Source organism: Colletotrichum orchidophilum (assembly GCF_001831195.1).
Source record: "Colletotrichum orchidophilum strain IMI 309357 chromosome Unknown Scaffold_71.1, whole genome shotgun sequence".
Classification (NCBI taxonomy): domain Eukaryota; kingdom Fungi; phylum Ascomycota; class Sordariomycetes; order Glomerellales; family Glomerellaceae; genus Colletotrichum; species Colletotrichum orchidophilum.
In genome coordinates, this window is record NW_019173027.1 from 1 (window position 1) to 27,528 (window position 27,528).

At 51.2% G+C, this 27,528-nt stretch overlaps 8 protein-coding genes across 8 annotated transcripts; 3 read left to right on the forward strand and 5 right to left on the reverse strand.

The window, feature by feature from the left end:
• Positions 1-7: 7 nt before the first annotated feature.
• Positions 8-1,549, reverse strand: CORC01_08350 (uncharacterized protein; the record flags this gene model as incomplete). Its single annotated transcript, XM_022619981.1, has 1 exon — positions 8-1,549. One exon carries the CDS (start codon positions 1,547-1,549, stop codon positions 8-10), a length of 1,542 nt encoding a protein of 513 aa, XP_022473438.1.
• Positions 1,550-3,707: 2,158 nt separating this feature from the next.
• On the forward strand, positions 3,708-5,066 carry CORC01_08351 (uncharacterized protein; the record flags this gene model as incomplete). The annotated part of the gene is made up of 5 exons (XM_022619982.1): positions 3,708-3,769; positions 3,952-4,054; positions 4,138-4,548; positions 4,579-4,594; positions 4,666-5,066. 5 exons carry the CDS (start codon positions 3,708-3,710, stop codon positions 5,064-5,066), a joined length of 993 nt encoding a protein of 330 aa, XP_022473439.1.
• A 945-nt stretch (positions 5,067-6,011) lies between these two features.
• CORC01_08352 (cytochrome P450) lies at positions 6,012-7,619 on the reverse strand (the record flags this gene model as incomplete). Its single annotated transcript, XM_022619983.1, has 5 exons — positions 6,012-6,244; positions 6,316-6,474; positions 6,533-6,760; positions 6,882-6,903; positions 7,254-7,619. 5 exons carry the CDS (start codon positions 7,617-7,619, stop codon positions 6,012-6,014), a joined length of 1,008 nt encoding a protein of 335 aa, XP_022473440.1.
• A 3,027-nt stretch (positions 7,620-10,646) lies between these two features.
• CORC01_08353 (aminotransferase class I and II) lies at positions 10,647-12,380 on the forward strand (the record flags this gene model as incomplete). The annotated part of the gene is made up of 5 exons (XM_022619984.1): positions 10,647-10,866; positions 10,923-11,524; positions 11,657-11,736; positions 11,803-12,103; positions 12,186-12,380. The coding sequence occupies 5 exons, from the start codon at positions 10,647-10,649 to the stop codon at positions 12,378-12,380; spliced, it is 1,398 nt and encodes a 465-aa protein (XP_022473441.1).
• Positions 12,381-15,186: 2,806 nt separating this feature from the next.
• On the reverse strand, positions 15,187-15,825 carry CORC01_08354 (uncharacterized protein; the record flags this gene model as incomplete). Its single annotated transcript, XM_022619985.1, has 1 exon — positions 15,187-15,825. The coding sequence occupies one exon, from the start codon at positions 15,823-15,825 to the stop codon at positions 15,187-15,189; it is 639 nt and encodes a 212-aa protein (XP_022473442.1).
• Positions 15,826-16,861: 1,036 nt separating this feature from the next.
• Positions 16,862-17,776, reverse strand: CORC01_08355 (uncharacterized protein; the record flags this gene model as incomplete). The annotated part of the gene is made up of 3 exons (XM_022619986.1): positions 16,862-17,016; positions 17,080-17,130; positions 17,203-17,776. 3 exons carry the CDS (start codon positions 17,774-17,776, stop codon positions 16,862-16,864), a joined length of 780 nt encoding a protein of 259 aa, XP_022473443.1.
• A 1,776-nt stretch (positions 17,777-19,552) lies between these two features.
• Positions 19,553-21,412, forward strand: CORC01_08356 (major facilitator superfamily transporter; the record flags this gene model as incomplete). The annotated part of the gene is made up of 5 exons (XM_022619987.1): positions 19,553-19,702; positions 19,997-20,416; positions 20,467-20,885; positions 20,962-21,041; positions 21,090-21,412. The coding sequence occupies 5 exons, from the start codon at positions 19,553-19,555 to the stop codon at positions 21,410-21,412; spliced, it is 1,392 nt and encodes a 463-aa protein (XP_022473444.1).
• A 112-nt stretch (positions 21,413-21,524) lies between these two features.
• On the reverse strand, positions 21,525-26,476 carry CORC01_08357 (uncharacterized protein; the record flags this gene model as incomplete). Its single annotated transcript, XM_022619988.1, has 2 exons — positions 21,525-23,657; positions 24,608-26,476. The coding sequence occupies 2 exons, from the start codon at positions 26,474-26,476 to the stop codon at positions 21,525-21,527; spliced, it is 4,002 nt and encodes a 1,333-aa protein (XP_022473445.1).
• Between the last annotated feature and the right edge of the window lie 1,052 nt (positions 26,477-27,528).

The window sequence follows — 27,528 nt, forward strand, 5'->3', positions numbered from 1 at the left end:
CCCACCTTCAATCACTTGAGAGGCCTAAACCACGGAAAACAACAGTCTCGCAGCGTTTTAAAAAGTCCAAGACATCAGCTTCGGTGTGCCAAGCGTCGTTGAACGCGGCGCTGAGACAGAGCTCGCCCCTGAACGTACCCAGGAAGAGACCCAGGCCGTTGCCCAACTCCTCGCCGGTCACCCACGGATCGTAGGCCTCGATGGCGCCCGTCTTTGGGGAGATGATGCCGTCGACACGGCCCATGCTGGAGATTGATACGGAAGGATGTTCTTTGGGGGGCGGCACGGGGAGGTGTTCGGGTGAGATTGGTACTACCGGGTTTCCGGCGGCCCATATGGTGGGCGCGAGGGCGTAGTGTTCCTTGTCGTCCTTGACGCCGTGATAGAAGTCCTTCATCAGCTGGACGACGGGGAGGAACTCGTCTTCACGGGGTGGCCTGGCATCGTCGCCTGCGGTGGGAAGGTCCATGTCGACGACCAGGCTCTGGCCGGGGACGGAGTGGTACAGCGCGGCAGGGTGCTTGGCGGAGTTATACGGCGGCTGGCAGCTTGCGCGCTCGTTGCGAAGGATGTAGTTGACGTAGCGCACCCGCTTGGGCTCGGGACCGCGTTTCTGTCGAGGCTGGAGGTCGCGCATGACGAGGGCGATGGCGGCGTGGAAGGCGTGCGTGACGGTCGCGTCGGCGGACTTGCACGCCGCGGTGAGGCGGGCGGTCTGCTCTCTTGTGAGGGTGACGGCGACGCGCTGGTGGCGGCCGGGAACGAGTTTGCCGCGTCGATAGGGCATGTCGATGATTTCGATGCCGGCGGGGGCGTTCATCGCGGCGGATTTCTGGGCGGCCATGTCGGCTAGGCGCTGGTTCTGGGCGTCGGTGAGGGTTGGTGGGACGTTGGCGGCGATGCGATAGGGCGGGCTGAGGTTTGCGGCCTCGGAGCCGTCAAAGGTGGGGAGAATGTAGGCATCGCCTGAGGAGAATGCTGTTGAGGCGCGGGCGATGAGGTTGTTGATGAGGGTGAGGGTGCCGATGCCGTCTATGATGTCGTGGGGTGAGCGGAGGACGAGGTCGCGGCGTATAACGCCGGCACCGTCAGACAGCGGGCTGAGGACGAAGAGGGTTGGAACCTTTGGTGCTGGTGGCTGTGAGTTGGCCCATTGCACGCCAGTTTGTCCGCTAGAAGTGTGGACAAGGGTCTTGTCGATCCAGGACTGCTGATCGGCCTTGTCTTTGAAATACCGGTAGGTCTTTGTCCATTTCCCTGTGGCAAGGTCCCGATTGACCTGCGAGGCGATGGTAGGATGGTCATAACGCAGAGTCAGCCAGGCATTCTTCAGAGCTTGGTCAACGCGTCTACTGGCATCGGAAAGGTCGCTGATCCCGGTGATGTCAAAGGTCAGGGAGACATGGCCGGTGATGGCGAAGAACATGAGACCGCTGCCCCCGTACAGCACCGGCATGGCGGAGTAGAACTCCTCGACCTCGTCGATGCTGCGCTGCCATGTTCCAGGCGATGTCTGATTCCAACTGAGTTCAGGATAGGTTTGATCCATGGCTCTAGGATAGAGCCTTCAAGATATTCGTGTCTATAATTGAGATGAACAGATGATGAGTGACAATAGCGTGGGGTAATCAGACTGTCAACCTGGTAAAGTCAGCTTCCTCAACGTCGCTATTATATGAACGTGGACATACCCGTACCCACTACATTTAGAGCCGCGATGTAGGGAACGCAGCCGGTGGCCAAACTCATCGGATTGGCGTGAAGGTGCGTTGGATTTTGAGCGGGATAGGCTGGTGAAGTACGGATACTCGCTTGGAATGTCACGCAGCCCAAGTTGCTGGCTGTGATGCCCGAACGGGAGATGGCGCCCGCGGACCCCTGGCCACGCAGAACTGTTCCATTGATCGGCATTGCCCCGAGGTTTAGCCAAGGCGGAAAGGAAATCCCGCTAAGAACGGGGCGCCATGAATGGCACAAGAATGGCTACAATATCCAGGGTTCACCCGAAGACAACCTCCGGTAATGGATCCTTAAGATAGTTGCTCTAGGCCTCGACATATCAGATTTTCTATGGACGTTTAACTGCGAATGCGGCAGCTTGGATTTGCCAGCCTTGTGAGGGCGTTTAGTCCGAAGTCATAGTTGAATAGGCAACAGGGACTTGCCAGTCACCTGGCGCATTGCGACGAAATGCAGGGAACAGGCGATCACAACGCAACTCCTTAGCCCATCCCGTTCTCTCAGATTTCGATGGCGCTTTAAGTCATTACGATCTGTCAATTGATCGTGGGGAGAAAAAATAAATGAAAAAGAAAAGGGAAGAAGGGGGAAGGAGGGGAATCACCATGTAGATGTTCGAAAGCAAAAGCTCCGGCAGCGTGGTAGAACATCCCCTAGGATTGGGGGATTCACCAGCTTAAGCTTCTAGGCAACTTTCCCTTGACCACTGGAGAAATCGAGAGAGATGAATGAGGTCATAATGAGCTCCCATCAGCACGCGACTAGCCTCTGCCTTCGTCTTCACCTTCTCGGTAAGTACCAATTGAGATATGAAGGTACCTTCCTCATCAGACTCCATTCACCTTTGGCAATCTTACCTCGATTTCTTTTTCGTTCTGTAGTGAACGACTTCGCATAACTCATCTTTGTTTTGCTAGCTTCAATTCCTGATCAAAGTCTCACACGACCCTCGTTGTACTGGGCTCTCTACCGCAATGTCTTGAACCATGGAGTTCACTCTCCCACTGCGTGTAGGAGAAACTGGCAAGATATAACGGTAGGTCTTTTCTGTTATCTGCGACATAATAGATAATCTGATGCCAGATGTAGCCGTAACGAACTGGGGTATGGTTGGATTGACAGGTAGCAACGATGACGCAGGTTCGACTCATGATTGAAACAGCGTCACCTCATAATAGATCACTTGTTCCAAGCCAAACATTCCCTTATGGTAGAAAAAAAAAGTTTGGACCCCCAGCCTCGAGCTTCGCAAGATCACCCACCACCTGGCAGATTTTTGCATTCCACTTGAAAACACATCTACTGACCTTAAGATGAATCATAGACGTAACCCATTTGTCACGATCACTAATATGGAAGCTATTACAGTCCCCTGCTTGCTGCGTAACAGTCCTTGGCATCTGATCAGTTATTACCGTATACTGTGTTATCAAGTTACTTGTAAATGAATGCAGTCTCCTCGAAAATTACCCATTTGTAAAGTGTTTAGCTCGATGACCTCGTGAAGTCAAGTGGTCTGGCCCGAATTCATTCAATCTCTTCGATGAGAAAATGGCTCCTCACTGCCCCACAAGCACCATTTTGCTATCCTACACAATTGCATTGGCGTAAAAACGCCCCTATCATAAGACGATAGCTTAGTACGTCTCGCACCTGCTCACTCTACGGATATTTCCTCCACGTGACTTTGCTCCTGAACACCAATCACGAAATGATTGATGTCCCATTCGCGTTGACATTCTTAACGGCCGCACCACGTGGCTTGCAAGCCCTCGATGAGACGGGGAATACACCCATAACTGAGAGCCTCCTCCATGGAAATTCGCCGAAATGATGCTGAGAATCTCTTTCTGAACAGCCGTTCTCCATGGGAATCGACGGCGTTGGACCTCCCTTCTCCCCAACATGCGAACATCGTCATTCATCTAATTATTTCGGCAAAAGCAATCAACCACCAACCGCACGCTATGGCAGCCTTACGCATGGTGCTTCCACTACGACCGCTTCATCATCCGCCAACCTTCGTGCCGTGAGTATTTTTTATCTCATGAAATATAAAGTTTTGCCATCCGCGAGCTTTCTGAAGTCGCCTCAAGGCTTTGGACAGACCTACTTCTCGACCGTTTCGTGACAGATTTACTCACAAAATCTCAACTTTGATTAAATTCATCTCAATTTCATGAATCTTGTGCATAGACTAACTCTTTGCAGTGAGAAAGTAGCCGAAACTCCCACAAGCCCCGTTGACACCGCGAGTGAGAACGAAGAGGAGGATGAATCTCCTACTACCGCTACCAAAGACAACAAAGACAAAGTACACAGCGAGAATCCCACAGATCTTTCCTCCTGAAAGAAAACCTCCCTGATCTGAATCTCGCCTCTCATCCCAACATTAAGTGCCTGCCTGGCCTCGATTTCGGCATTGAATTTGGCGCCCCGATTCTTGGACAGAAGTACTCCGGCCTTGTCGGAAACGTCCTCCTTCCCTACGGCCTGAAAAGACACAGCCAGTCCCACCGCGGACTTATGTATGTTGCAGATATCAAGCAGGTACTGGATGTTGCAGTTCGAATATTTGAGGAGAACCACGAGATTCATACGATGCGTGATGTCTGCGAGCATACCTTTGCGGAGCTTCGGGACATAGATCGTTCCTGGAATTTCCTCTCTGCTTGGCAAAAGACTCGCGCCATCATTGAGAGAATTGTCGCCGCGCGAGAGCGTCATCTCGATAACCACAACGGCATAACCGAGGCTCTTGAGGAGTTCTTCCCATTTTTGAAGTCCATTGACAACTTCCGCAAGAAGGTATGTCATGTCTTGAAATACAGAAGATAGGACGCCCAGGCCAAGAGTAAGCCCCCAGAGATACGAATTGGGAAGACCAATTTTGAAGCTTGATAATGTTATTAATAGAGGACGCAGAGTCCAGCAGTCTCAAGCGTTCCCGCCTTGACTTTGACTCCGATGAGATGGTTACATCCATTAAAAAGACGCGCCGGGAGAAGGAGAACGACGAACTCTCAGCCAAGCCTCTTGAAGAGCAGATCAAGATCTTGAAATCCAAGAGCGAGGAACTCGAAAACAAGCTATATGAGAACGAGTGTAATTACCGTCGAGAGAGAGATGCTGGTATTCAGAGGGGCCTGCAATGGGGACACTATGTTGGTCAGATTTGGGATGTGGCTCGTCCTTCTATTAACAGAGATTTGAAGATCCAGGGCAAGGAGGAGTGGGAGAGAGATGAATTGCACGATTTTCTTCGGGCGAACGATCTTCATGATGTCACCAAAGCTCTGCTTGGGCTTAAGCCTAGCATCCAGTGACAGCTTGGGTCGTCTGTTGTCTCCGAGGGGAATTGAATTTCGTACGGTTTAATAGTTTTCAGCTCAATTGCTACGAATTCATTGCAATAGGAATTGACTCAGTAACCGTGGGTCATATCAAAATTTCATGACATAAAAATTTGTCCTCACTTCCTCAAGCATTCTCAGTACTTACGTCGTGTTGTGATGTGTTATGATTAGTAATGACACTGGAGAAGGCGGGACAACGGCACAGTAGGGGAGGTACGTCATCAGACTGCCGCATGGAAGCTCAAGGGCGGTGGGCGGAAAAGAGAACAAAAGAAAAACCAGCTCGGCTATATGGAATCGAACAAAAGGTTAAGCGATGGTTGACAGTGGCTCGAGAATCATTGGGTTAGTCTATGACCGCTCCCTCAGACCCCTCGGCCGCTTTCCCCTAAACGCTTGGTGACAGGATCGAAGGTGGAGGGACTAAAGAACTCTTCTCCATTAGTGAGAAGAAAAAAAATTGTTCAACCAGAGGGAATCGAACAAAAGGTTAAGCGATGGTTGAGTTTGGTTCCAGAATTATCGGGTTAGTCTATGACCGCTCCTTCAAACCCCTCGACCACGTTCCCCAAACGCTTGGTGACAGGATCGAAGAAGAGTAGATCTAAGTACCTTCCTCCTGAGGCAGGGAGCCCCTTTGACAGCACTCAGTCAACGGCTCACGTCGGTCACCATCTTGTGACCTAATTTCATCATGGCTTTGCCCTGCGGACATCGTTTTGCCTTTCAAATAAAAACCAAACCAATTCTATAATAACAACTCTATTTAATCTTTAATTGACCGAATGTATACAATTCTTAATCATTGTCCAGAAATTAGTGCGGCATCATAAAGCCATGGATTCGGCTCTTTTTTTGCAAGCAGAAGAAGTTTGTGCGCGCGTGTGGTCTATTATCTAAGAGTTTACACATTTCCTAACAGATAAAAATAGGAAGGGAAACAGATCGACGCTCCAACGAGTCTAAATAGAGCTCCTCCTTTCTTCTGCGAATCAACAGCGTCGCCAAAAGATCCGGCAACAGAACCATGATGTGAGGCATCGTCTGCGGCTTGAAGCCTTCGGGGAACTTCCAGTCGTATCTTAGCAGCAAGTGAGCCGGCGTAATCTTGATCTCGTTGACGGCGAAGAAGGGGCCGGGGTAAGCGTCTGTCCGTGGCCGAAGCCGGGTTGCTTCGCGCTGGTGCTCAACAGATGGACGTTCTTCCCCTCGTCGGTACCACGCATGGTGAGGAACCGGTAGCCGTCGTACTTTGCGGTGTTCTCATAGTAGTTGACGTCCGACATGTGAATGTTTGTGGCGATGATCTTCTGGCCTTTGCGAAGGACGACGCCGTTGAAGAAAATGACGTCTTTCTTGGCGAGTCGGCGCCAGATAGCTGCGGATGGCGGTCAGAAGGATCTCGGGATAGGTTGAACGTGAACAGGGGGACTTACAGAGTAGGACAGGCTTCCTGCGTTGCGACTCTTTGATGACGCTGTCCATCAGTTTCGGTTTATAGAGTGCCATCATCTTAAATCCCTCGGCACCGAGAACGCGAGAAAACTCGCCACGCAGAGGCTGGAAGAGCTTGGGGTACTCCGCCAGATCGACCATGGTCTGTGTGAGCCAATCGATCGTCGTGTGGATCGCGGCGAGTGACAGCCACTGGCCGACTTTGTAGCCTACAGAGAAGGCGGCGGCGGCGTATTATGAGGAGACGCGGTTCATTCTTCCTCTCGGTAGAGTTTGTCGCCCATGAAAACTCAGAAGGAAAGTCGCGAGACGATGCGCATAATGTCTTACTGGAGACTAATCTCATGCCATTCTGTGTACAAGTCGAAAGTTATTGATAGCTCGGAGGTAATCCTTTTTGGCAAGAAATCCGGGATATTGAATCTTCAGGACGATCATTGAGAACGTGGCAAAGGATGATGGTTGATCTTTCAGAAGTGGAATCGTAAGTTTGGCTGTCGGACCATCAGATTAGTATAGTTTGCAAAGTCTTTGTTGTGAGAATGGAGACCTACTCAATGCCTTTGTCAAATACTATGTGACCACCTTTCCAGTCGCATCATCACCAGAAAAGGGATCGAAACCGGGGAAATTGGCAATGGAAATCCTTTGGAAAAGTCAATTCTCCAGGTCTCATCATATAGATTTGAAGTCTTGGCTCACATCAATGGCAGGTTCCTCGAAAGCAAGGTTTGGGTCACTTCGAAGTTTGCGGATGAAAGATGGGGGCAAGACCAAGACGTTGCTCGATTCCGTCATAAGCTCAAATGGTTTGTCGCCATAAGCGGCTGTGCCCTTGATTATCAGCTCCTTGCTCGTCTGGAAGAACTCGGTGATTCGGCGTGATTGGGAGAACTGGAAATTCATACCGATCGAGGGGGTTATCGGGTAGCTTACTGCTATGGTCGCCAGGGCATACTGTAAACGGACGATCAGTAAGACAGTGGCGAGATGGGCGATCGGCTTTTCTGTGGGCGGCGGGATGGTGTTCGACGCCCCGCCCAATTGAGAGGAGAAATTGGATGACATTCTGCGCCGAGGGCGAATTTTCGTCTTTCGTTGGATACGGCACGAAAGCGTACAATGTGTGATGTGTTTTTTCGGTTGTTGCTGTTAACAAGGGTGGCTGTTTACCTAAGCTTTGATCATCCAAAGAAGGGACGAACCATCCGGAGCAAATATCCCATCCCATCTTTGCGACGATCGTCGTCGTCACGGCGGAACTTGGCGAGTCCGCTAGAGTGCGAGAAATGCGAGCGCGAATTGATCCTTTGGTAGAGTACCTGGACCAATTAGACTATTAATACTCATTATCATTGTACGGACTACTAGTTAATAACCCAGTCCTCCACCACAACGTCGCACAGCTAAGCTTTTGGGCCACAAAGCGGGTACGCTAAGCACCCCGCGATGCCGCCCGCCTTCCGGAAAATTGAGCTGTATCACTGCAAACCTATTCGGGAACTCACTGGTATTGTTGGCGTCCTTATGTAGGTCCGCGGCTTCCAAGCGGAACGCCTCGTGAAATGGCTTCCGGGACCCAGTTATCGGCACTCGGACCTTGGCTGCTGCGGTTCAACAGCAGGTATGTTCGTATCTTGGGGGCAGTTGCGGGCATCGCAAATGCCCAACTGTGGGGTAGACATGTTGATCTGCCGCTGTTTCATGGTTTGACTTGCGATTTACGACGCCTCTATTTCTATACTGGCCAATCCAGGTGTTCTCATCTGCAGTTTTTTGATGCAAGCTTTGTTTAAATTTGTGGAATTTCTGCACTGTCTTTGAAGATTATCCTAGCTCGTTTGAGTTGATAGCGACCAACAAGCCTGCTTGTCATTAGTCGAGGGTATAAAGGAGCCAGGGTCCAGAGTTTTGGACCTGAATGGCTTTCGGGGTTTAGAAAGACGGATGTCGTGCAGCCGGGTGGCTAGCATGGCTCTATCACACCCCCAATTGAGATAAGTTGAGATTATAGACTTTTGCATTAACAACCCGAAGTGCTACATCTTGGTGGTGTAGGTACTTCAGAGTGTCGAAATCGGAATCGAGCAAAAGCAAAAGTCCGGTATCGCTCCCGGGCTGGACCTCAATGATTCAAAGCGTAGTAGCAGCGACGGCTTCAGGAAGGTGAGCACCCGATATTGGTAAGTTCAAGCCGGCGAAGACCATACGAAGTATGCTCTGAATAAGCGCTTATGAAAGTCTAGCACTGCATGCGTCCTAAGGCAATGAAGCATTGGGACTGGGATTCGAGAAGAACACTACTGTTGGACTGGCCCGTCAGACAGTCAGACGGTCAGACGGCAGTCTAATTCATCCTTCCGGCACTTGAGCGGACAAGGACAATGTGCATCCGTACAGGAGTTAATTATGCCACTGTGGACTTTGGCTGAGGCACCTACCACCATGCAGTAGCCACCCGGAGCGAGGAGGACATCGGTTCTGTAGGTTTGCGAATACGTCGGCATCGGGAGAGCACAACGTGTGGTGGACTGTGGTCTTTCACCTCGGCTCGAAAGCCACTGCAGTGAACCTTGCCCAGCATGCAGATGGGAACTCAAAGGCTCAATGGTGCATTGCATGGCCTTGGAAGTCTCCAAAGCAGCCTCCGTGACGAGCCGCGAAGACGTGGAACGGAAATTATCGATGAAGTGGATTTGTAATAGACTACCACTCGGAGGGTGCAGGTGGTGCTTGCTTCTTTTCCGAGTTTGATCGGTCTGAAGTGGTGTGTGAAGCTGGCGTCATTGGCAAGATCAAGATGCAAAAAAAAAAAAACGGTCAAGTCACGCACCGAGCAGCGGCAAGGCTTGAAAGCGCACTAGAGATGTCGGAGCATGCAATTGAAGACATGCTGTTTGCGTAGTGCTCAGAAAAGCTCTGTTCGAAATGGCAAAGTTCGGACCGAACTGATGGGCAGCAGAGTGAAGATATTGGCAGGCCGTACTAGGTAGGCCCATGCACGATGTTCTGTGGCTTGGGACGAGCCACACATATCAATCAGGCAGATGATCCTTTGCTTGATTATGATTGGCGTTGTCGCGATGCCAAGCATGAGTTTCAGAGAAACAAATCGTCGCATTTCCAATTTTCGGACCCAGAAAACACCATATTTTTTTCAAGAGTGCCTTGCCATTGGCGAACATTTGACATCAAAAACGTGTCATACCGTCACTTGACGCGCCTTCCCAACAGTGAGCGGTAAGCGTAAGCCATGCCCACCTTACCTTAATTCCTCGTCGAGGGTGTTAGGTGACTCCTAATGCCGCGCAAGCAATTAGATGTGGGGACGTCAGCACTGAGAATCCGTCATGTAAGGTAGGAGCCAGGGCGATGCCTGGCTGGGTCGGAGGAACTTTCCAGACCGCAGCAAGCTTTCTGACCACCAGGGTGCTCAAGGCGCCATTGGCAATCAGGTATCGATCACTTGCGGCTTCGGCTTGCGGCTTACGACAGGTTTACGTAGGGAAGGGTTGATGGTGCTTCGTGTGGTGCTAGCGACGGTTTGTGAAACGTAAGCAAGAGGAAATTAGGCCACCAGGGCGTCATTTCTTACTCTCTGCAGCTGGGTTAGACGACGCGCAAGTAACTTTAGGCTAGCCTCAGGAGCTTGCACGTAACACAGAACTAACTAACGCTCGAGCGGAACTGGCCAATGCATTGATTTGAATGCTTGCACGGGTTTTCGATTGCCTCTTCAGGTACTGTTTTTCCCATGCGCAGAGATGACAGCGCTAGTGCGGCCGTATTTGCTTTCCCGATTAGGCAACGGCGAAGGAGTCACTGGGTGTGGATCACAGGCGCATCTTGCGAGTGGACCATCTTATCTTACCTACCTTACCTTAGTCAAGCCGGGCCCGCGAACTTGGTCCGGTACCCACACCGCCCGGTCCCGGAGAACATTTTCCTTTGCGTTTGATTTCCAAGGACTGGAGGTCATCAGCTTGCGATGCTTTTTGGGATTCTGATATATAAGGTTGCGCATGCGCGCTCGCCTCGTCCGAGATGGCCGAGAAAAGCTGGCAACAATTTCCACCGTTCCCGCGTCAACGCATCATGTCTGTCAATACTGCTCTACCTCCGTCGCAGCGGGGCCAAAAGAATATCCCGTCGAATTTGATGGATGACCTTAGCAAGCGGCTGGAAAGCAACCCATACGATGCGAAGCGGAATCCCAAGGGAATCATCGACCTTGGGTCTGCCGTCAATGAGATAATGTTGGAAGACTTGGCGTGTTGGACAAAGCGGAATGTCAAGAAGACCCAGCTCAAGGAGAGTGAGTAGTTCGTCCGAGGGCGTCGTCCAATTCCAACCTGCTGATGTCATTGATAGCCCTTGGCTATGGTGATACACAAGGCTCTACAGAACTACCGAAAGCAGCTGCAGCGTTCATGAACGAACACTTCAAAGTCCGCCTCCCACTGACTGCCGACAACATCCTTGCGGCTAATGGCGTCTCGACGTTGCTGGATACGCTCACATACAATATCACCGACGAAGGCGATGCTGTGCTACTAGCGACTCCAAGCTACGGCATGTTCGCCCGTGACGTCTGGGCGAGGAACAATGTCCGCGTGGTAGAGGTGCCCTGTGACGACATACCGGAAGAGCGCTTCTGGGGTGAACCCCCACAAGAAGACGGCTCTATGCAGATACCCGAGCTGGTTGTTCGTCTCGAGAATGCGATCCAGGTCGAGCTGAGTCAAAAGCGCAAGGTCGGCGGCATCCTCCTGGCCAATCCCGACAACCCGATGGGTCGGTGCTACGCCGCCCATGTGCTCCTGCAGATCTCCCAGCTCTGTGCGCGGCACAAGATCCACCTCATTGTCGACGAGATTTACGCAATGAGCGCCGGTGACCGCTTCTCGAGTATCTTGAGTCTGGGCCTCGATGTCAACTTTAGAAACATTCATGTGTTGTGGGGGTTGAGCAAGGTAAGCAGCTACCTGGCAAGGCCCTTTCGGCCGTGACGACCGACAGTGGGGCCTGGCTGCCCTCGGCTTCGGCTCAGGCTTCGGCCTCGGATGGATGGTGGATCACGACTGACTCTCTCCCCTGTGTTGCAGGATTTTGGCCTCGGTGGACTCAGAATCGGCTTTGTGGCGACGTACAACCAGCAGATATACAATGCGATGCGGGCGTCAAGGTGAGTCACTGCCTCGGTTTACCAATTGCAATCTCCTTGGGACCAGGCTAAATCAATCGACGACAGCACATTCGGGTGGGTCCCGTCACCCAGCGCGTTGACAGCCGCCAAGCTCCTGTCTGACACGAAGTTCCTCCGGAACCAATACCTGCCCGTGTTCCGTCGTCGCCTAACCAAACGGCGCACCTTTGTCGAGGAAGAACTGGAGAAGTACGACATACCGCACGTCAAAGCTGAGGCCGGCTTCTTTGTGTTTATCAACTTGTCGGTGTGGGTGGATCTCTTGCTCGAAAAGCACGGAAAGGAGGGCGACTTGAAGTTTCTGGAGTACTTGATGAAGTACCGCGTCTATCTCGAGCCTGGGCAGGTGAGTTTCACATATGTCGTGCTGCGGAAGCGACAGGACCCCACTGACCCCATTGATGCTAACGATGGGTGATGCGCCGCAGGCCTTCTTCTCCAAACGCCCCGGATGGTTCCGGCTCAACTTTGGCGGGGAAAAGGAAACGTTCAGACTTGGCCTCCAGAGGTTGTTCCAATGTTTGAGGTTGCTCGACGGCAAAGACCACATTGACCCAACAATTGCACTGCCCGGGATCTATCACCCGCCGCCGAAAGGCATGGGCCATCTCGTCAGAATGTGAAGTTATCCCGGTGGTATTGGTTACAAAAAGTCGCCGGAGGAAAAGATATCCCACTGAGAATTATCCCCGAGATTCCGATTATGTCGGGTACCGTATACCTGGCGGCGACATTAATCGGTGTTTTCTTAGTCGTGGCATAGCCGCCCGCTGGGAACAGCCGGGTAGAACACTAGACTTGAGTCCAAAATGAGGCAGGCTTCATGTCGATGAGACACCTGCCAGCTGATGTGCACACACACACACACACACACACAGTCATCCTGACATTGCGCTTTAATGTCATAGAGAACGATTGGTGGAAGAGAGTCTTGCGGATCGACAGCGTTGACCGAAATGCCGGGTGTCTGGAGAGTTCGTGGATCGCCTGAGGGTTGTCCCATATTGTTGCATTCGTTCTGTTATATGTCAAAAATGAATATCGGGCTCAATGCCGGCTGCGTGATCGACGTCGGAAGCGCCTTCTTTGGGATTTCTGGGTCCAGTTTCAGACAGCACGGAACCGTTAGGTTAGACAGCCTTAAATGTTGTGTCTTTTTATAGTAGCATGGGAAGAAGTACAATCCGAGGCAATTTATGTTGGCCAATTCCCTATTGGTAGAGGTCTTCACCGTGTCTCTCGACTGATGAACCCAAGAGTTTTGAGATGCATATTGCCATTCTAACGTCCTTGTGAGGAAGGATTTTGATCGCATTGGTCAAGTAGAAGTACAAGATTTAAGGTTCGCCCTGATATAAGGTGACACCCTGTAGTTAATTGATTGATGCCTGAGAAACCCAAGTTAATGTATCTGTACATATACCCGCGAGTTGGTTTCAGCCAGGGAGTACGAGTCAGAAATGCTCACCGGCATATAAGTCGAGTCTCTACTTTGAGTCAACAAACGGTGGTTTGGTATAAGTACCAGACGCAACGAGTTGGCAGCACTTGAGAATCGACCTATCCACGTTCAAAATCCATCAACTGCTGGCATTTGAGACCATTTTTACACATTTCGTTCTGCGACAAAACAGCCATCATGCGTTCCCCAACCATCGCAACTCTTCTTCCATTCTTGGTTGCAGCTGTCGTTGCACAGCAAAGAGGTGACAGAGGTACGTTCAATTTTCATTCTATTAATGATGTACTTGCCCTCATTCAATATGCAAATGATGTATTGACGCTGAAATTACAAAGGCGAATGTCGAAGCGATGCCGACTGTATCAGATGCGTCGATAATGTCACACCACTTTTTTGCAAAAGTAAGTAGCACCATGCTATCATATTAGCGTGAGGCACACTGATTGAATCGACTAAATTGCTGGATTACTCTGTGTTAATGTTTTATGTAGCTGATTCTTCCTCAAAAACTGGCAAAAGATGCGCAGTTGCACAGGGCCCTTGTCGTGTTATCACAATTCAGCCTGCGCAGTCTGGGATTTGATGGATAAAATATGGAGAAAGCTGATCTATGAAACCGAGAGGCTTTCTATAATTGTATTCGCACGAGTTTAGTATGAGAAAAGGATCGACAAGGGCTGAATAGAAACAAGGATTTGTCACACCCGACACTCCACGCTTGGAGGAAACCCCTCGTCACACAGTGATAGAAGCCATGTTCAGAGAAAGTTTGTCTGTGTTGGAAGGAGCGTAATAGAATACAGACAGTCTGAATCAGCCGCCCTTGAATGTTCCATCCAACCTTTGCCACAGCTTTCATCAAGGAACTCTCCCCTCCATCCAGCCATACTATTGTTCCCTTTCTGAAAAAGCCTTTATTCCTGTTTCTAATGATATATCGGATCATCTCTGGGGTATGTCCTTAAGAGTGAATGATCATCCCATCTAAACTAAAGAGGCATAAGGAATGGCGATGTGATCAATTGGTAAGTGCGCTCATCTATGTGTGAGTGTCACCATGCTGTTGAAATCCGCTCCAGAGAGTGCCGACCTGGGACTTCACGCTGTTGTAATCAGTCTGCAGCTGTTTGTGAGTGGTTCTCAGGCGGTCGAGCTCTTCCTGCAGTGCAAGTACCTTGGTACGGTTGGCATCCCTCTGGGCAAGTAACTTGTCACCCATGAGCTGTTTCTCAGCCTGAGCGTCCCGAGAAATTTGAAGCTGGTCGGAGAGACTCTTGGTTTCTTTCATGTTCTGGTCAAGCCGAGCATGGAGCCTTTAATTCTCAATGTCGACCTCTTCCCTGGTGAGTCCCTGGAGCCGAGGTGGGTGAACACGTACGGCCGCCGTCTGGGTATGGGCAAGAAGCTCTTTGTTCTCTTTTTGGGCCGCTTCAAGCGCAGAATGAAGCTTCTTAGAGGTGGTCTTGAAATTGGCATTGCTGGCTGTGAGGTTCCTGTTTCTGCTTGAGATCTCCTAATTCTCATCACGCAGTTTCTTCAGCTCTGCATTGAGAGCCTGGTTCTCAGCTGCCAGGGCCTTCCTGTTCTCCTCAGAACACTTTACTTCAATATAAGGGGCTCTCAATCCGTCGTGGTGACCAGCTGCCTGTGAGTTGGAAGGGCCTTGTAGCTCCGGGATATGGGAGCTACCTGTGTGGGGGGGTCTCACATCAGTGTCTTCAGAAACCGTTAGCTAAGACATCTAGTGAAGCTGCCTGTAGATACCACATTAGAGGGGCTTAATTACCCGGAAACGCACCTGGATTATCTCGGTGGTGGACTTCGGCTGGGAAGAGATTGCCACTGTGGGAAATTGTCGGTTGTCGATTGTGATTACCATGGGGATAATTGGTAGTCGCAGAGTTAGCAGATGTCTTGGCCACTCCGAAGGTCAACTCGCTTTGGTTCTCTTTCCTGACCCCCGTATTCTATGAAGGAGCACTGTTCTGGCGCTGAGATATGTTTGCCGCATCCGCTCGACTCTTGAGTTCGATCCATTGGTCAAGAGCCGCTAAAAAGCCATGGAAGCCTTGGAAATACCTGGTTGCAACGGCTGAATCTGCCGCACTAGCAAGGAACGCCTTGCGAGCCCGGACGATGATGTCAATGATCTTGGCAACTTTGTCTGCAGAGGTATCCAACTTGAATTGCATCAAGTACCAAGACCAGCGATGGCGGCGAAGTTCCGTCAAGGCATCGTTCCAGATGGCGGACTTGGAAATGTACGAATGAGTGGGAGGGCGGTCGGTTTGAATCAGAGAGATGGCCATCTCAATGATGGTTCTCGCACGTCGAGCCGCAGAAAGGCTATGGTCAAACTTGGACATCTTCTTGGGCTCGTCATTGATGTCGGAGAGCAGGTCGAGAAAGGTTGGTCTCAGTATTGGAATGATGAGCGGCCCACCGCCGTCAAATTTGAGGCCTGGGATGGCTTCGACGGCTGCCATACAAGACTGCTCGCGGTCGCCCTTTGCGATTTTTCTGCCATTCAGAAGGTTGGCGGATTGCTGTCGACGCCGCTGAGATCTGCGAGTACCACCGCTTCGCTTACTGGCGTCGCGGTTCATCGCTGCCTGATGTCGAGGTATTCGCTAGAGAAAGCTCAGAAGAGAATGAGAGAGTAGAGGATGAGAGAGTAGAGGATGAGAGAGAAGAGATGGAAGTATGGAAAAAGAAGTCTAGACAACTGCGGTTTTCTTGACTGAGGTGGTATAAGACCGCTGTTGTGGTGAGTTGGCGGAGGGGAGAGGCAGAGGGTGAGTGGCAGTCGCGGCCAGGACAAAAGAATTAACGTCACGTGGGCCCACCTAGAATCTAAAAGAAGGAACTAACCCTCTAGTTTGTAGTTGAGTAGGTTCCGAATTCAAATTTGAGACTTCACCTTGACTGAAGATCGCAATATGAAATGGGAGCAATCGTATTACCGCAGTCCCATTTACTATCGGCCACAACTTTGCAGAGAGTTGGGCAGCGACCGGGCGGTGGGAAAGAGTCTAGTTGATCACTAGGTTCGTAACTAGTTTTATTACATCTCTAACTCTATCAATGTCACTAAGCTACGCATAAGGCAGGTAGGTGCGATGAGGAAGATCCTGATGATACGTCAAGTTCTCAATTTTAAGAAGACTTTCAAACCATCGGTTGGCGTACCGTTATCAACATAAAGTGTACTAAACTGGAGCTGCAGATGGTTCTCGTAGGCCGAGCTCGGGTCGTTGCTCAGAAAAAATGCGAGGGTCCTGGACGGACCTAGGCGCCAGGTGGATACTTATGAGCCTCGACGACATGTTCTGGCGAAAGGAACTCGAGACAGCGTCTCAAGGGAAGACATGAAGCGCGAGCTCAGTCGATGGCGGTAGCTTCCTACGGCTCGTTATTCTTATTGGACGGGGTAAAGTTCACCGGGAGGCGTTTATCTTGAGGTTTTTCAGGGCGTCTTTCACCCATAATACCGATGATAGGTAGACATGTTTGCGTGCAGGAGGGTAATCTCATTTGATGGATCAATTTATCAGAGCTATGATTCTGCCTCCATTCTTAATCTTCCCATTCTTTATGTCACTCCACTGCACCATCTGCCTTGAAATGGCTGTCGCCCCTTGTTCACCAAATTCTTCGTCGGGCATTCTGCGCCTCAACGAGCTCCTCGCGGAGAGTCTCATGGGCGGTTTCGAGAGACTCCTTCTTGGAGCGATGGTCCTCAATATTGGACTCAAGGTCACGAATCTTGGCCTTCATCTCCTCAATTCGGCGCTTGTCTTCCTAGGACTCCGCCTGAGAAAATCGGAGCAGGGCTCGCAAGTCCGCGATCGTCTCCTTACTCCCATCGGGGGAGCGGATCTCCTGAGCAAGCTTGACCTGCTTCGGCTTGGCTTTGTTACGTCAGCGCATGGCTTTGAAAGATAGCATAGTTATGTCAACGTGTAGTTTGTTTTTTGACTCACCTGACTCAGAAGCCTTCGCGGGGTTGGGGCGATAAGGCAGCGAGAACTCGTTACCGGGAGGGCGCGTGTCGGAGGCAGTGGCAGCCTTCTGCTCGCCCGCATCGATGACTGCGATCCACTCATCAAGAGTGGCAATGAAGGTGCCAACGATGCGAGGAGGCTCCTTGTCATTGGTGGATCCCGTGACGTTCAGGTACTGGATGCGCGCCTGGACGATGATATCCATGACGAGAATCAATGAATCGTGCTGGACCTCGCCATTCCAGGAGGCAGAGAGGCGCGAATCTTCAGCGAGGTCGGTGAGAGTAGCAACATAAAGTGCACCGCGCTTGGTATGCGAGCCCGAAAGGCTAAGCTCAATGACGCGGCGAAAAAAGACGTTTCCGCGACTGGCGATGTGCTCCTGGATTTTGAGCATGGCGGTGTTGCCGGGGTGCGTTTTTTTGTTCGCAAACATTTTCAGGTAAGCTGAATTAAGGCGGCGATTGAAGAGGGGGGCATCATCGTCGATCTTGAAGTCCAGGCCAGGGAACTTCAAGAGGGCCTTGGCCCAAGGCTTGTCGTTTGGTGCCATGATAGTAATTCACGCTGGCTGGCTGTGGTTGGTTTGATCAGCTCTGGCCGTTGGTTGAGGAGGAAAGAAAAGAAAGGGTGGAAGAAAAAATCCGACCTCAGGCGGTTTTATTTTTTTCTTCCACCTTTCTTCCCAGTGAGTAGCCAGAGATGCCTGAGATTTTCGTCGCGTGGATGGCTGTCGGAAGGGCTACGAATATACAGAAAACGAAACTGAGGCTGCCAGCAGAAATCCTTGGACACAGGTAAGTTAAGTAAAAGATTAATGGTATAGACGCAATGCTCAATAATTGACTAGACACGCATTTTGCCTGTATTCCAATGGTGAGGAGTAGACTAGACTTCATAATTGCAAGGAGAAAAAACAAGAAAAGCATAGTTTTTAAGAGGACTCGAACCCAGGACCTCAAAAAGAGATTGCCAACGGGGGACGTCTTCCTTTGTGTGTGGTTACAGGTGTTCAGCCGTAACTACTGCGCCAGAAGTCTCCTCATCCGATGGTGATAGATTCAGAAAGAAATTGACCTATAGATCATAGCCCGCGCCCAGCTGGGCTCCTTCCTCGAATACTAAGCACGTAGAGGTTATTAGGCTTGCTTACTTTTACACAAAGACGAGGGCCATATTTAATGTCTTCCAATACTTTTTTGTTTATAGAGTGAGTATATTAATTACAGATAGATAATAAAAAGTATAATAAGAAGAAAGTCGTAAGTAGAACTCGAACTCAAGACCTTAAAAAATGAAAGCCAGCCGGGGTAGAGCTTCTGACGTGAAGGGTATAAGAGTGGGCAGTCTTAACTACTGCGCCAGGAGGTCGCCTAGTCCGATGGTGCCAGAACCGAAGAATCATTTGTCTATGTAGTCTTGTGGTGTTGCAAGACTCCTGCTGCTAGTTACCTACCCAGTTAATGCATTACTGGCATAGCATTCTCTCATATTAATGCTTGCAGGAACCACGCGATTTGGAAAATCGCAACCTATACTCCCCGCATTAGCTCCGTGATTTACTTTCTAATGTATGGGTTCTATGTTATATGGTCCGCTGTCAAATTCCGGTCTCGTTCCGAACATGAGTTAGTACTTCAGCATACCCAGCGCCCGGGACTCCGTGATGGTGGATCATCCGGAGGAGAAGGTTTGCGGGGATGATTAGGTAATGGACCCTGATTCTTCAACGTTATCCGAACTGCATCGCTTTTGTCATTTTCTTCGCTCCTACCTAGTGGAGGTGTTCAAACATTTTTTAGCACTTGAGTTCTCTATACGAAAGGATTGAGGATGGTGTAGTGAATACATGTACTGGCTCTGATTGCCACGGTGCCACTGCCTCCCCTCTTCTTTGAGACGTCTGCCAGGGCTCGCTATTCACGATGCCGAGACCTGTCCCTGTCCCGCCAAGACGCTGCCGAGACCTCCAAGTCTCCCGTCACCACTCAAACATGATTCCGCATCGCATACATCATGAGGCACACGACACGCTAAGACGAAGGATGGGGACCAAGAATGCCATTGCCATGTCACCAACGACAAGATCCTTGGCAGTGCGGGGAAGGCAGTTAACAATATCTGGCTTGCGAACGCGGCACCAGATGAGATTAGGTGGCTCAAGATGTCCTTGATTTCGTGGCAAGTGACAGGCCCTCCAATGCTATAAATGGTCGTCGCCTCCATTTTGGTGTGCCTGTCATTTGGCTTTCGGGAAAGGTAAGCTAAAGCACACTCCCAAACATTTATCTTTGACGTCTCCAGAGCTTTCGCTGCGATAAACGCCGCAATGAAAATCCCTTCAATGAACCGAAAGACTGAAGCGGATACAAACCCCACCTTTGTCCCGGACGAGATAGAGGAGGCCCTCAAAATCGCTCCAGAAGTTCGAGACTATGCTGGAGCGCATGCGAAGCATGACCCAGCCGAGATTGCCCTGGTGCGTCGTCTTGACTGGATGATCATGCCTATATTGTGATGAGACGCTCCCCCGTATTTTGCGTTCGCAAATTCCTGGCCTTCAGGCGTTCTCCGCCCGGAAGGCCAATAGCTCTCAATATCCCTTGCAAATGTGTTGTCCTCGAGGACCTTTGTCTCACCTGCCATGCCCTCGCTACTCCTTCTTTTCATCTGTACTGACGAGACTTCAAGGTTTATGTACTGGCTCAAATATTTGGTGAGATACTCCAGGCCTCAACGCCTTCAAATAAACATCTCTGACATCATGGTCAAGGACCGCAACGCCATCGCCCTCGCCAGACTCAACACCCTCGAAGAATACCTCAACCTTTCGTCCACAGAATACCAAACATGCGTCTCAATTCTCTTCGTCGGATACGTCATCGTCGGCATCCCCGCAAATATGGTGGTAACGCGAGTCCGCCCAAGCTTGTGGATGAGCTCCTACATGGCCGTCTGGGCCATCATCAGCGCCCTGACGGCAGTGAGCCAGAACTACACGGGCCTGTTGCTCACTCGCTTCTTCCTCGGTATCACCGAGGCACCCTACTATCCCGGAGCGCTTTACGTTCTCGCCACGTTCTACACGCGTAAAAAGTTGGCGACCAGGATCTCTATCCTGTACACGGGTAACATCCTTGCGACGGCCTTTGCTGGCTTGATCGCTCTTGGAATCTTCCAGATGCACGGCATGGTTCGTCTCCATCTTTCCATGGTCAAATGAAAATAATAACATATGACTAGGCCGGTATCGCGGGCTGGAGATGGTTGTTCATCATCCAGGGCGTAGTCACCCTCATAATCGCCATACTAGCTTTCTTCATCCTCCCCGACGAACCTCTCACGACGCGATGGCTCGGACCCGAGGAGCGTATCCTAGCCAACGAGCGCATCCTGAGAGACACTGTCGGAAACGCCGGCCAGACTACGACGTGGTCAGGCCTCCTCGAGGCTGCCAAAGATCCCAAGGTCTGGCTCTTCACCGCGATGCAGCACTGCCATCTAGGCGCCCACGGGTTCGAAAACTTCTTTCCTACAGCAGTTGAGACGTTGGGTTTTGATGAGACCATTACTCTTGTGCTCACCTGTCCTCCGTATCTCATTGCTGGGATTATCTCGATCGCTTGGTCTTGGTCTTCAGGAAGATTCAACGAGCGCACGTGGTCAGTGTCCCGATACATCTCTCCAATTGAAAGGGGGTGCCAACCACGAGTGCTAAATTGCTGATTATGAACAAAGGCACATCAATGTAGCCAAGGCGATTGCGGTATTCGGCTTCATTCTCGGCTGCGCCACCCTCAACACCGGTGCTAGATACTGTCAGTTCATCTCCCCGGGAATATTTTGAAAGCTTGCTAGCATGTCAGTTTCCATGGTCGTCTTCTCCGTGGGCACGTACGCGGTGAACTCCATTATATTGGGGTGGGTCTCTGCGACTTGCTCGCAGACCAAAGAGAAGAAGGCTTCCTCTCTCGCCATCGTCAACTGCATAGCCGTCGCATCCTTCATTTGGACCCCGTACATGTGGCCCAAATCTGACGAGCCTCGATACGTTATGGCGATGTCTTCGAGCGCGGCGCTTAGCGTTGCAACTGCCATGGGCGCATGGGCGATGCGGCTCTGGCTCATGCGTGAGAATAGGAAGATTCGGCGATCCGAAAACGAGAGGATTCTATTTTATGCCTACTAAACACTTGATCACAGAAGGAGCCCTTCTTCGACGCTCTGTGGTCTCTTCAAGGTCAACGCAGTAATAAAACTAAGGGATCAAAGAGAATTTGGCCAAATATTTGAGACGTCTTTCACCCGAGACACTCAAGGACATAGCAATCCCTAAAGTAACCCTTCCCATTGTAGTCCCCAAAGGCAGCGACTGGATGCCTGTGCACCAGCTGCCACAACTCACAGTCCTCTTCGACTCCTTCGATGGTCATTCGAATGGCCCGGCCCTTTCTCCTCTCCCTCAGCTCGAGCTCCAACGACGACTTCAAGTAAACCCACGCAACAATATCGGGCCCAGTGAGACCCGAAGATATCAGCCTCGGAAGCAGATAGTCAAGGATGGTGGTTATGAAATTGGTGCCTTCAGATAGACCTGCAGCCATTCTGAGCAAGACGTCGACGCGAATAATTGTAAACTGCTGCCGCTGCTGCATGTTCATGCCGCAAACGATACCAAGAATGACCTTAGCCAAGGCATCCGTACCCGACGACTGAGCGGATGGATCGAATAGAGAGCGCAGGTAAGTGCAGGTCATCCTGCATACGAGGTAAATCATGTACTCGAGGGCTTTCCGCTCGTTGGCGAAACGGTAGGTGACAAAGGTCTCAAACGTGGCCCCGCTGATCACGTCTGAATCCGTGCCGAGCTTGACGACCGGCATGTCTTGGTCGCAGAGCCCCTTGTGCCAGTTGTCCAGCCGACGGGCGAAGACGTCGCATTGCCGCAAAATGGTTTCCGGTGTCAAGTTCTCCTTGTAAAAGTCCTTGAGCCTCACATTGCGGCGGTCACACTCGCGCCCGAGGACAGACATCAGCCATAAGGCGACCTTTTCCGACGCGCTACCGCCATCGACACTGGTATCATGGCTGAATGTGGCCTCCATGGCGTAACGTGCATACATACCATGCAGCCTGGACAAAATATCCCGGATGGCCAGCTGCGGGTCGAGGAGGCTCGAAACATCGTAGCTGTCCACGGGGTTGCAAGTGGCCCGTGTCGGTGTCATTGTAAATCGGATATCGTATCTTAGCATACGCCAGGCTTTAAAGAGGTCGGGGATTGACGACGCGGCGAAGTCGAGCTTCGAAGCAATGGCATCGAGGCCGGCGGCGTGGTCCCAGATACCACGAGCGGTACCGGCCTCCAGCTCGTGGTACGCTAGCAGCAGGGCAGCACCCGCGAGCTCCTCGCCGCGGTGGTTTCCCACATTCTGAAGCTGGGCTTGGAGCCCCTTCACCGCTGTGTCGTAGTAGATCCAGATGCTGCTGTCGTCGCATACCCGGCGGAGGACAAGCGGGTCAATGGGCAATGGTTGCGTCAGCTTGATGTTACTGGCGGAGAGTGCCAGTACTGCAGACTGGAAACAGCTGCTCTGGCGGAAGAGCTTGGGGAAAGAGAGAGCAACTGGTATGGACGGGAGGACGTTCCTGTCGAAATGCTGAATTAGAACCTCCTCTAGAGGTATTGACAACTGGCAGTCGACAGTCGGTTCCCCTAAAGGAGATGACCCGGACGTGGAAGACCCTGAAGACGAACCGTCAGTGACGAGAAACTCGTCCCAACCATTCGTCAAGATAGGGCTCGGAGCTCCCACGACCGGTGTTTGACTGTTTGGTTCTCCGCTTGTCCACATCAAGCGGTTGGCAGAGCTCTCGAGCGATGGAGGTTGCCCTGATTCACTCGAGCCATTTCTTGGATTGGCCGTCCTCTGGTGTTGTTGAGCTGCATCTTGGAACGAGGAAGAGCCATCGAAAGTGTCGGTAAGCGGCCATGGCAAAGTGAAAGTTCCAGCGAGCCAATCGGCATTCGTCATTTGCCATGGGGGTAGCGGCGCTGGAGCCGGAGTTGTCGACAAACTTTGTTTTGCCGGTAATTCTGTGACATCTTCGGGCCTCGATGCTTCCTGCGAGGCAGATGCGGATCCTTGAGTTGAGCCGAGGCTGCGTCGTTTCCTTCGTTCATCCTCAAGACGTAGAGCTGCCCACCTCGCCTCCTCAAACTTCCTTGAAGACTCGGCGGCCCGCGTAGTGACGTCCCTGAAAGTCACAGAGCGCTCGTAGCCGCTGCACTTGACTCCTCTTCTCACGCAACCGAGGCATTCCGGGCGCGTCTCATCGCACTGGCTACGAGTCAGTTGACTAGGTCCTTCTGACGGGAAGAGGGCGTTGTGCGCATGTGACCTTTCTTCTTTTCTTTTTGCAATTCTGACATCCTGTTCGCTTGCGAACAATGTCAGTCTTTTTGGGGCGGGAGGAGTGGGATTCCATGGGAGATATCGCGCCAAGGGTAGTGGCTGAGACTAAAATCGTTGAAGCGCAAGCTCAGACGGGCCGTTAAGATCAACAGTGCTGATTACTGCTCAAGGCGCTCGGGCGGTTTTCGGGACACGACGGAGAAATGACATTGATACTTCCAAGACATGCAAGAATCATGGTGATTGATGACGAAGAATGCCGCTGAGACGGAGTGATGCTGATCTAAGAGACAGAGAGCGATCTGGAAAGTCCCAGATTGGGCAGATAAGAGGAAGAGAGCCACCTTCCCTAATCCAGTAGACGGGTGCGCCGCTAAGCCCGTTACGATTGCACGGAAATGAAAAACATCAGTACGTACCCACGGAACTCTTTCCACCGGCTCCGTTCCGGCGTTCGGCGGTACGCTCAACCCACGCTGGGAGATGAGCCGAAATCTTTATGCTGAAATTCGCTCCCTCTCCATCCATCCCAAAAAAACTCTCAATATTTTTCTCATCCACCATCCAAAAAAAAACTAAAAAAAAACTTTGGAAATCCGCCCCATTGTCATAGGTTTCTTTAACCTGACTTCATCATGGTCTTTATCACAACAGCTCTATGCAAACTTTGTGACCAGTGATACCAAAGAAATTAAAGTTTGCCAAAGACACACGAGTTTCAGCGACTAGGGCTGATGAAGCAAATGACGGAATAGTTGGACAAAGTTCTGCCTGCACATAAACCTTTGCTCCAGAATACCGGCTTGGAGTAAAGCCTTAGCCGCTTCTAAATTGCTGGAATAAGTCAAAAGCTTCAGACACGAGGCTGCGATCTTGACTCGAAGCCAATTGAAGTCCAGTCACCGAAGACTTTCCGAATCGGGACCAGGAGAGCGGGGCTGCGGCAACCATCCCTGTTGGGCCATCACCATAGCTGGCGTCTCCTGCTTGTTGTTCAAGACACTTTGATCCGCTCCACCCTGGTTCAATGTGTCGAAGATTGCCAGCGCATTCCGGTGTCGTTTCTCTAATTCCACGGGTTGACGGAGGAGCTCACAGAGGAATCCATCCATAGTATCATGGCCCAGAGTAAAGGTACCCAAGGCCCAACCCAGTACGAAGGCCTGCTGCTCATCGATATCCCAGTACAGTACCGAGTTTGTTTGTACGCTGGGAATAGGGCTTGTTGTCGAGAGGGAGTAGGCAATGTGCATCGCGGTCTGCCCCTCTGCGTTCGTGCTGTTAACGGGTGCTCCGGACTGGATGAGGAACTCAATCATCTGTCGATCTTCGTGAAGAATACCAGGGGTCTTCTTAACCCGATGCAGAACTTCCACCAGCAGAGTCGTATCCTCGCTGAACGGGCCGAACACGTCGTAGATGACTCGCAAGACTTGATACTGTCTGCTCGGTGTTGAAACTTCCAGAGCGACCCTGAGCATCAACTCCCTGTCGGCGCCATGAGGAGCTGCTCTTTTGGTGACCAATGCTTTGAGCTTCGCAATTTGTAGTGACAGTCTTTCTTGCTCAGTCATATCAGTGGGGTACAGCCTTGCCGACGCGGCCGACAAGCCAAGCAGGACAGGATTGCTTTGCTCTATTGGTAGACCTGGGAATGGCGCGTTGGGGTCCGCTCCAGCGTCAAGGAGAAACTGAAACATCTCGGCCGATACGTAGTAGATCAACGCTTCTAGTACCAGGGTGACTCTGTTTTCAGCCAGTTGGTGGGAGCGGGTACCGTACGGTGTGTATCCTGTCCACTCAATGTACTCGCGATTGACATCGAAGCCGCGGTTGAGGAGTAGACGAAAGATCTGTTTGCTGACTTCTAGATGCTCCGGTTTGTGTTCCAGGAGGAACAATTTGACCACTTCATGCAGGCAGGTTAGTTCGCCTTCGTGGGTGGGCGGGGACTCCATAGAGGCTCCCCACTCCAGCAGAAGCTCAACGGCATCTCGGTCCAAGTTCCACACGGCGGCTTCGAGCGGTGTTTCGTGATCTAGGAAGACGTGAAGCACACCCTCCTGACACTGACAGAATGGGATTCGCCGTTTTGCTGGACGCGCCCCATCCACATGAGTGCCGGCCTCCAATAATCGGCGGAGCCCGTGGACGTCTGTACCTCTCTCGACGTGCCAGAGGAGTAGCGGCTCTGTGTGCAAGAACTTGTCTTTGTCGATAGCTATGTTGGGAGCAAGCTGCAACAGGGTCTCGATCATCGCACCGCTGCTCGCCAGGTGCAACACACTGATCTGATGATTCAGGTCTACCAGCTTGCCACTGTACTCGAAAACCTGCAGCGACAAGTCCTCAATGTCCGCGCCATACCTGTGCAGCAGTTTGACGATATCGACCTGGTCCTCCAAGATGGCGTGCGCCAGGACGGAATAAGACATGAAGATCTTGTGGGTATCGCATTCGGGGCGATAAAGGCGCTCAAGAATGAGGGAAACCACGCTGTCTTTTCTCAGAGCAACGTTTAATGGCGCTTGAAGAGTCAGGTGATCAACCGGATACTCATAATCGGCCAGGCAGGGAAGCATGGAAGATTCCAGAGCAAAGTTGGGGTCGTATCCGAGTTCCAAGAGCGACTCGATCCGGTTGACGTCTTTTCTGAGGATGGCCGACATCATTGCATGGTACGTCTGCAATGCTAGATCGCGGTGCAGCAGAAGACTTCGCTCAAATGACATTGCGAAGCGTTTCTGGACGAGAGTAAGTTGGAGGATCTCATGGGGGGTGAGGTACTCGCAAATGCCGTGCATGATGTCTTCCGCTAGAGTGGAAAGTGAGGCCATGATGCCGGATGGACGGATGGGAGCCTTCTTCTTGGCTAATTGCAACCAAGAGCTGACAAACTACGCAATTCGGACGGAACGATGATTGCGCACAGTCATTGAAATATAAAGAGGTCGATGTCGGTGAATAGGGACGATCGTGATGTGGCAGAGGTGGGCATAGCGCACATTCGGATATCGGCATGCCTAAGGAATGCAGCAAAGAGCGGCTGAGAGCCTGACTCCTTACAGGGAATGGACCAAGAACGGAATCGCCTGGGCAGCTGAATGCAAGTCACAAGGCAGACTGGCAGACTCGGCAGAATTTGTCTGCCTTGCCCCACGGGACTGGGAACCCGAATCGGGAGATCAATCGCAACGTCGAATCACCTCAAGTGAGCTTTTTTAGTTTTTGGTACATGTATTTTTGAACCCCTCCGCTCGGCGTCCATTTTAACATTGCCTCCCGACGGGTCCGTCCACACCAACGAACCAAATCAGAGACATCACAAGGTGATCTACGCAATGGAAAATTCATCATGTTTCCCTTCTTTTTTTCTTCCCTCGGTGCATCGCAAACCAAGGTAGGTTTGTCATTCTTCCATTTCACACCTCGTCTGCCGATCTTCGTCTCTGACCTTTCCCGAATCATTGGCCCACTTCTTCGCCGTGCTCACTCGCAACATCAGGCTACACGGACATGAAAAAGATCCACTCACAAAAAAAAACAGCGTCAAGCCTCTCGCGAACTGTTAGTTCGACGAGAGTAAAATTCGCGGTAATGTGTAACCCGCATAATTCCTTCCTGCAGCCTAAGGTGCCGTACTAGCTAGTTGTTCAATTCAGTCGCGGATATCGACAAGGGTGCCTACAAAGGCTACGCTCATCGAAATTCGCGAGATTTCACCCATTGAGTGTGCAAAGAATGGGATCAGTCCGAAATCCCTTACCTGATGCTAGTTTGGCATCACTTTGTGCTCGTCGAAGCCAGCTTCACACCCGTCATGACATGATCCCCGGCGAGTAACGCGCTCTCGCCTGGAAAGAAAGAGAAATACTATGACCAAGCGACT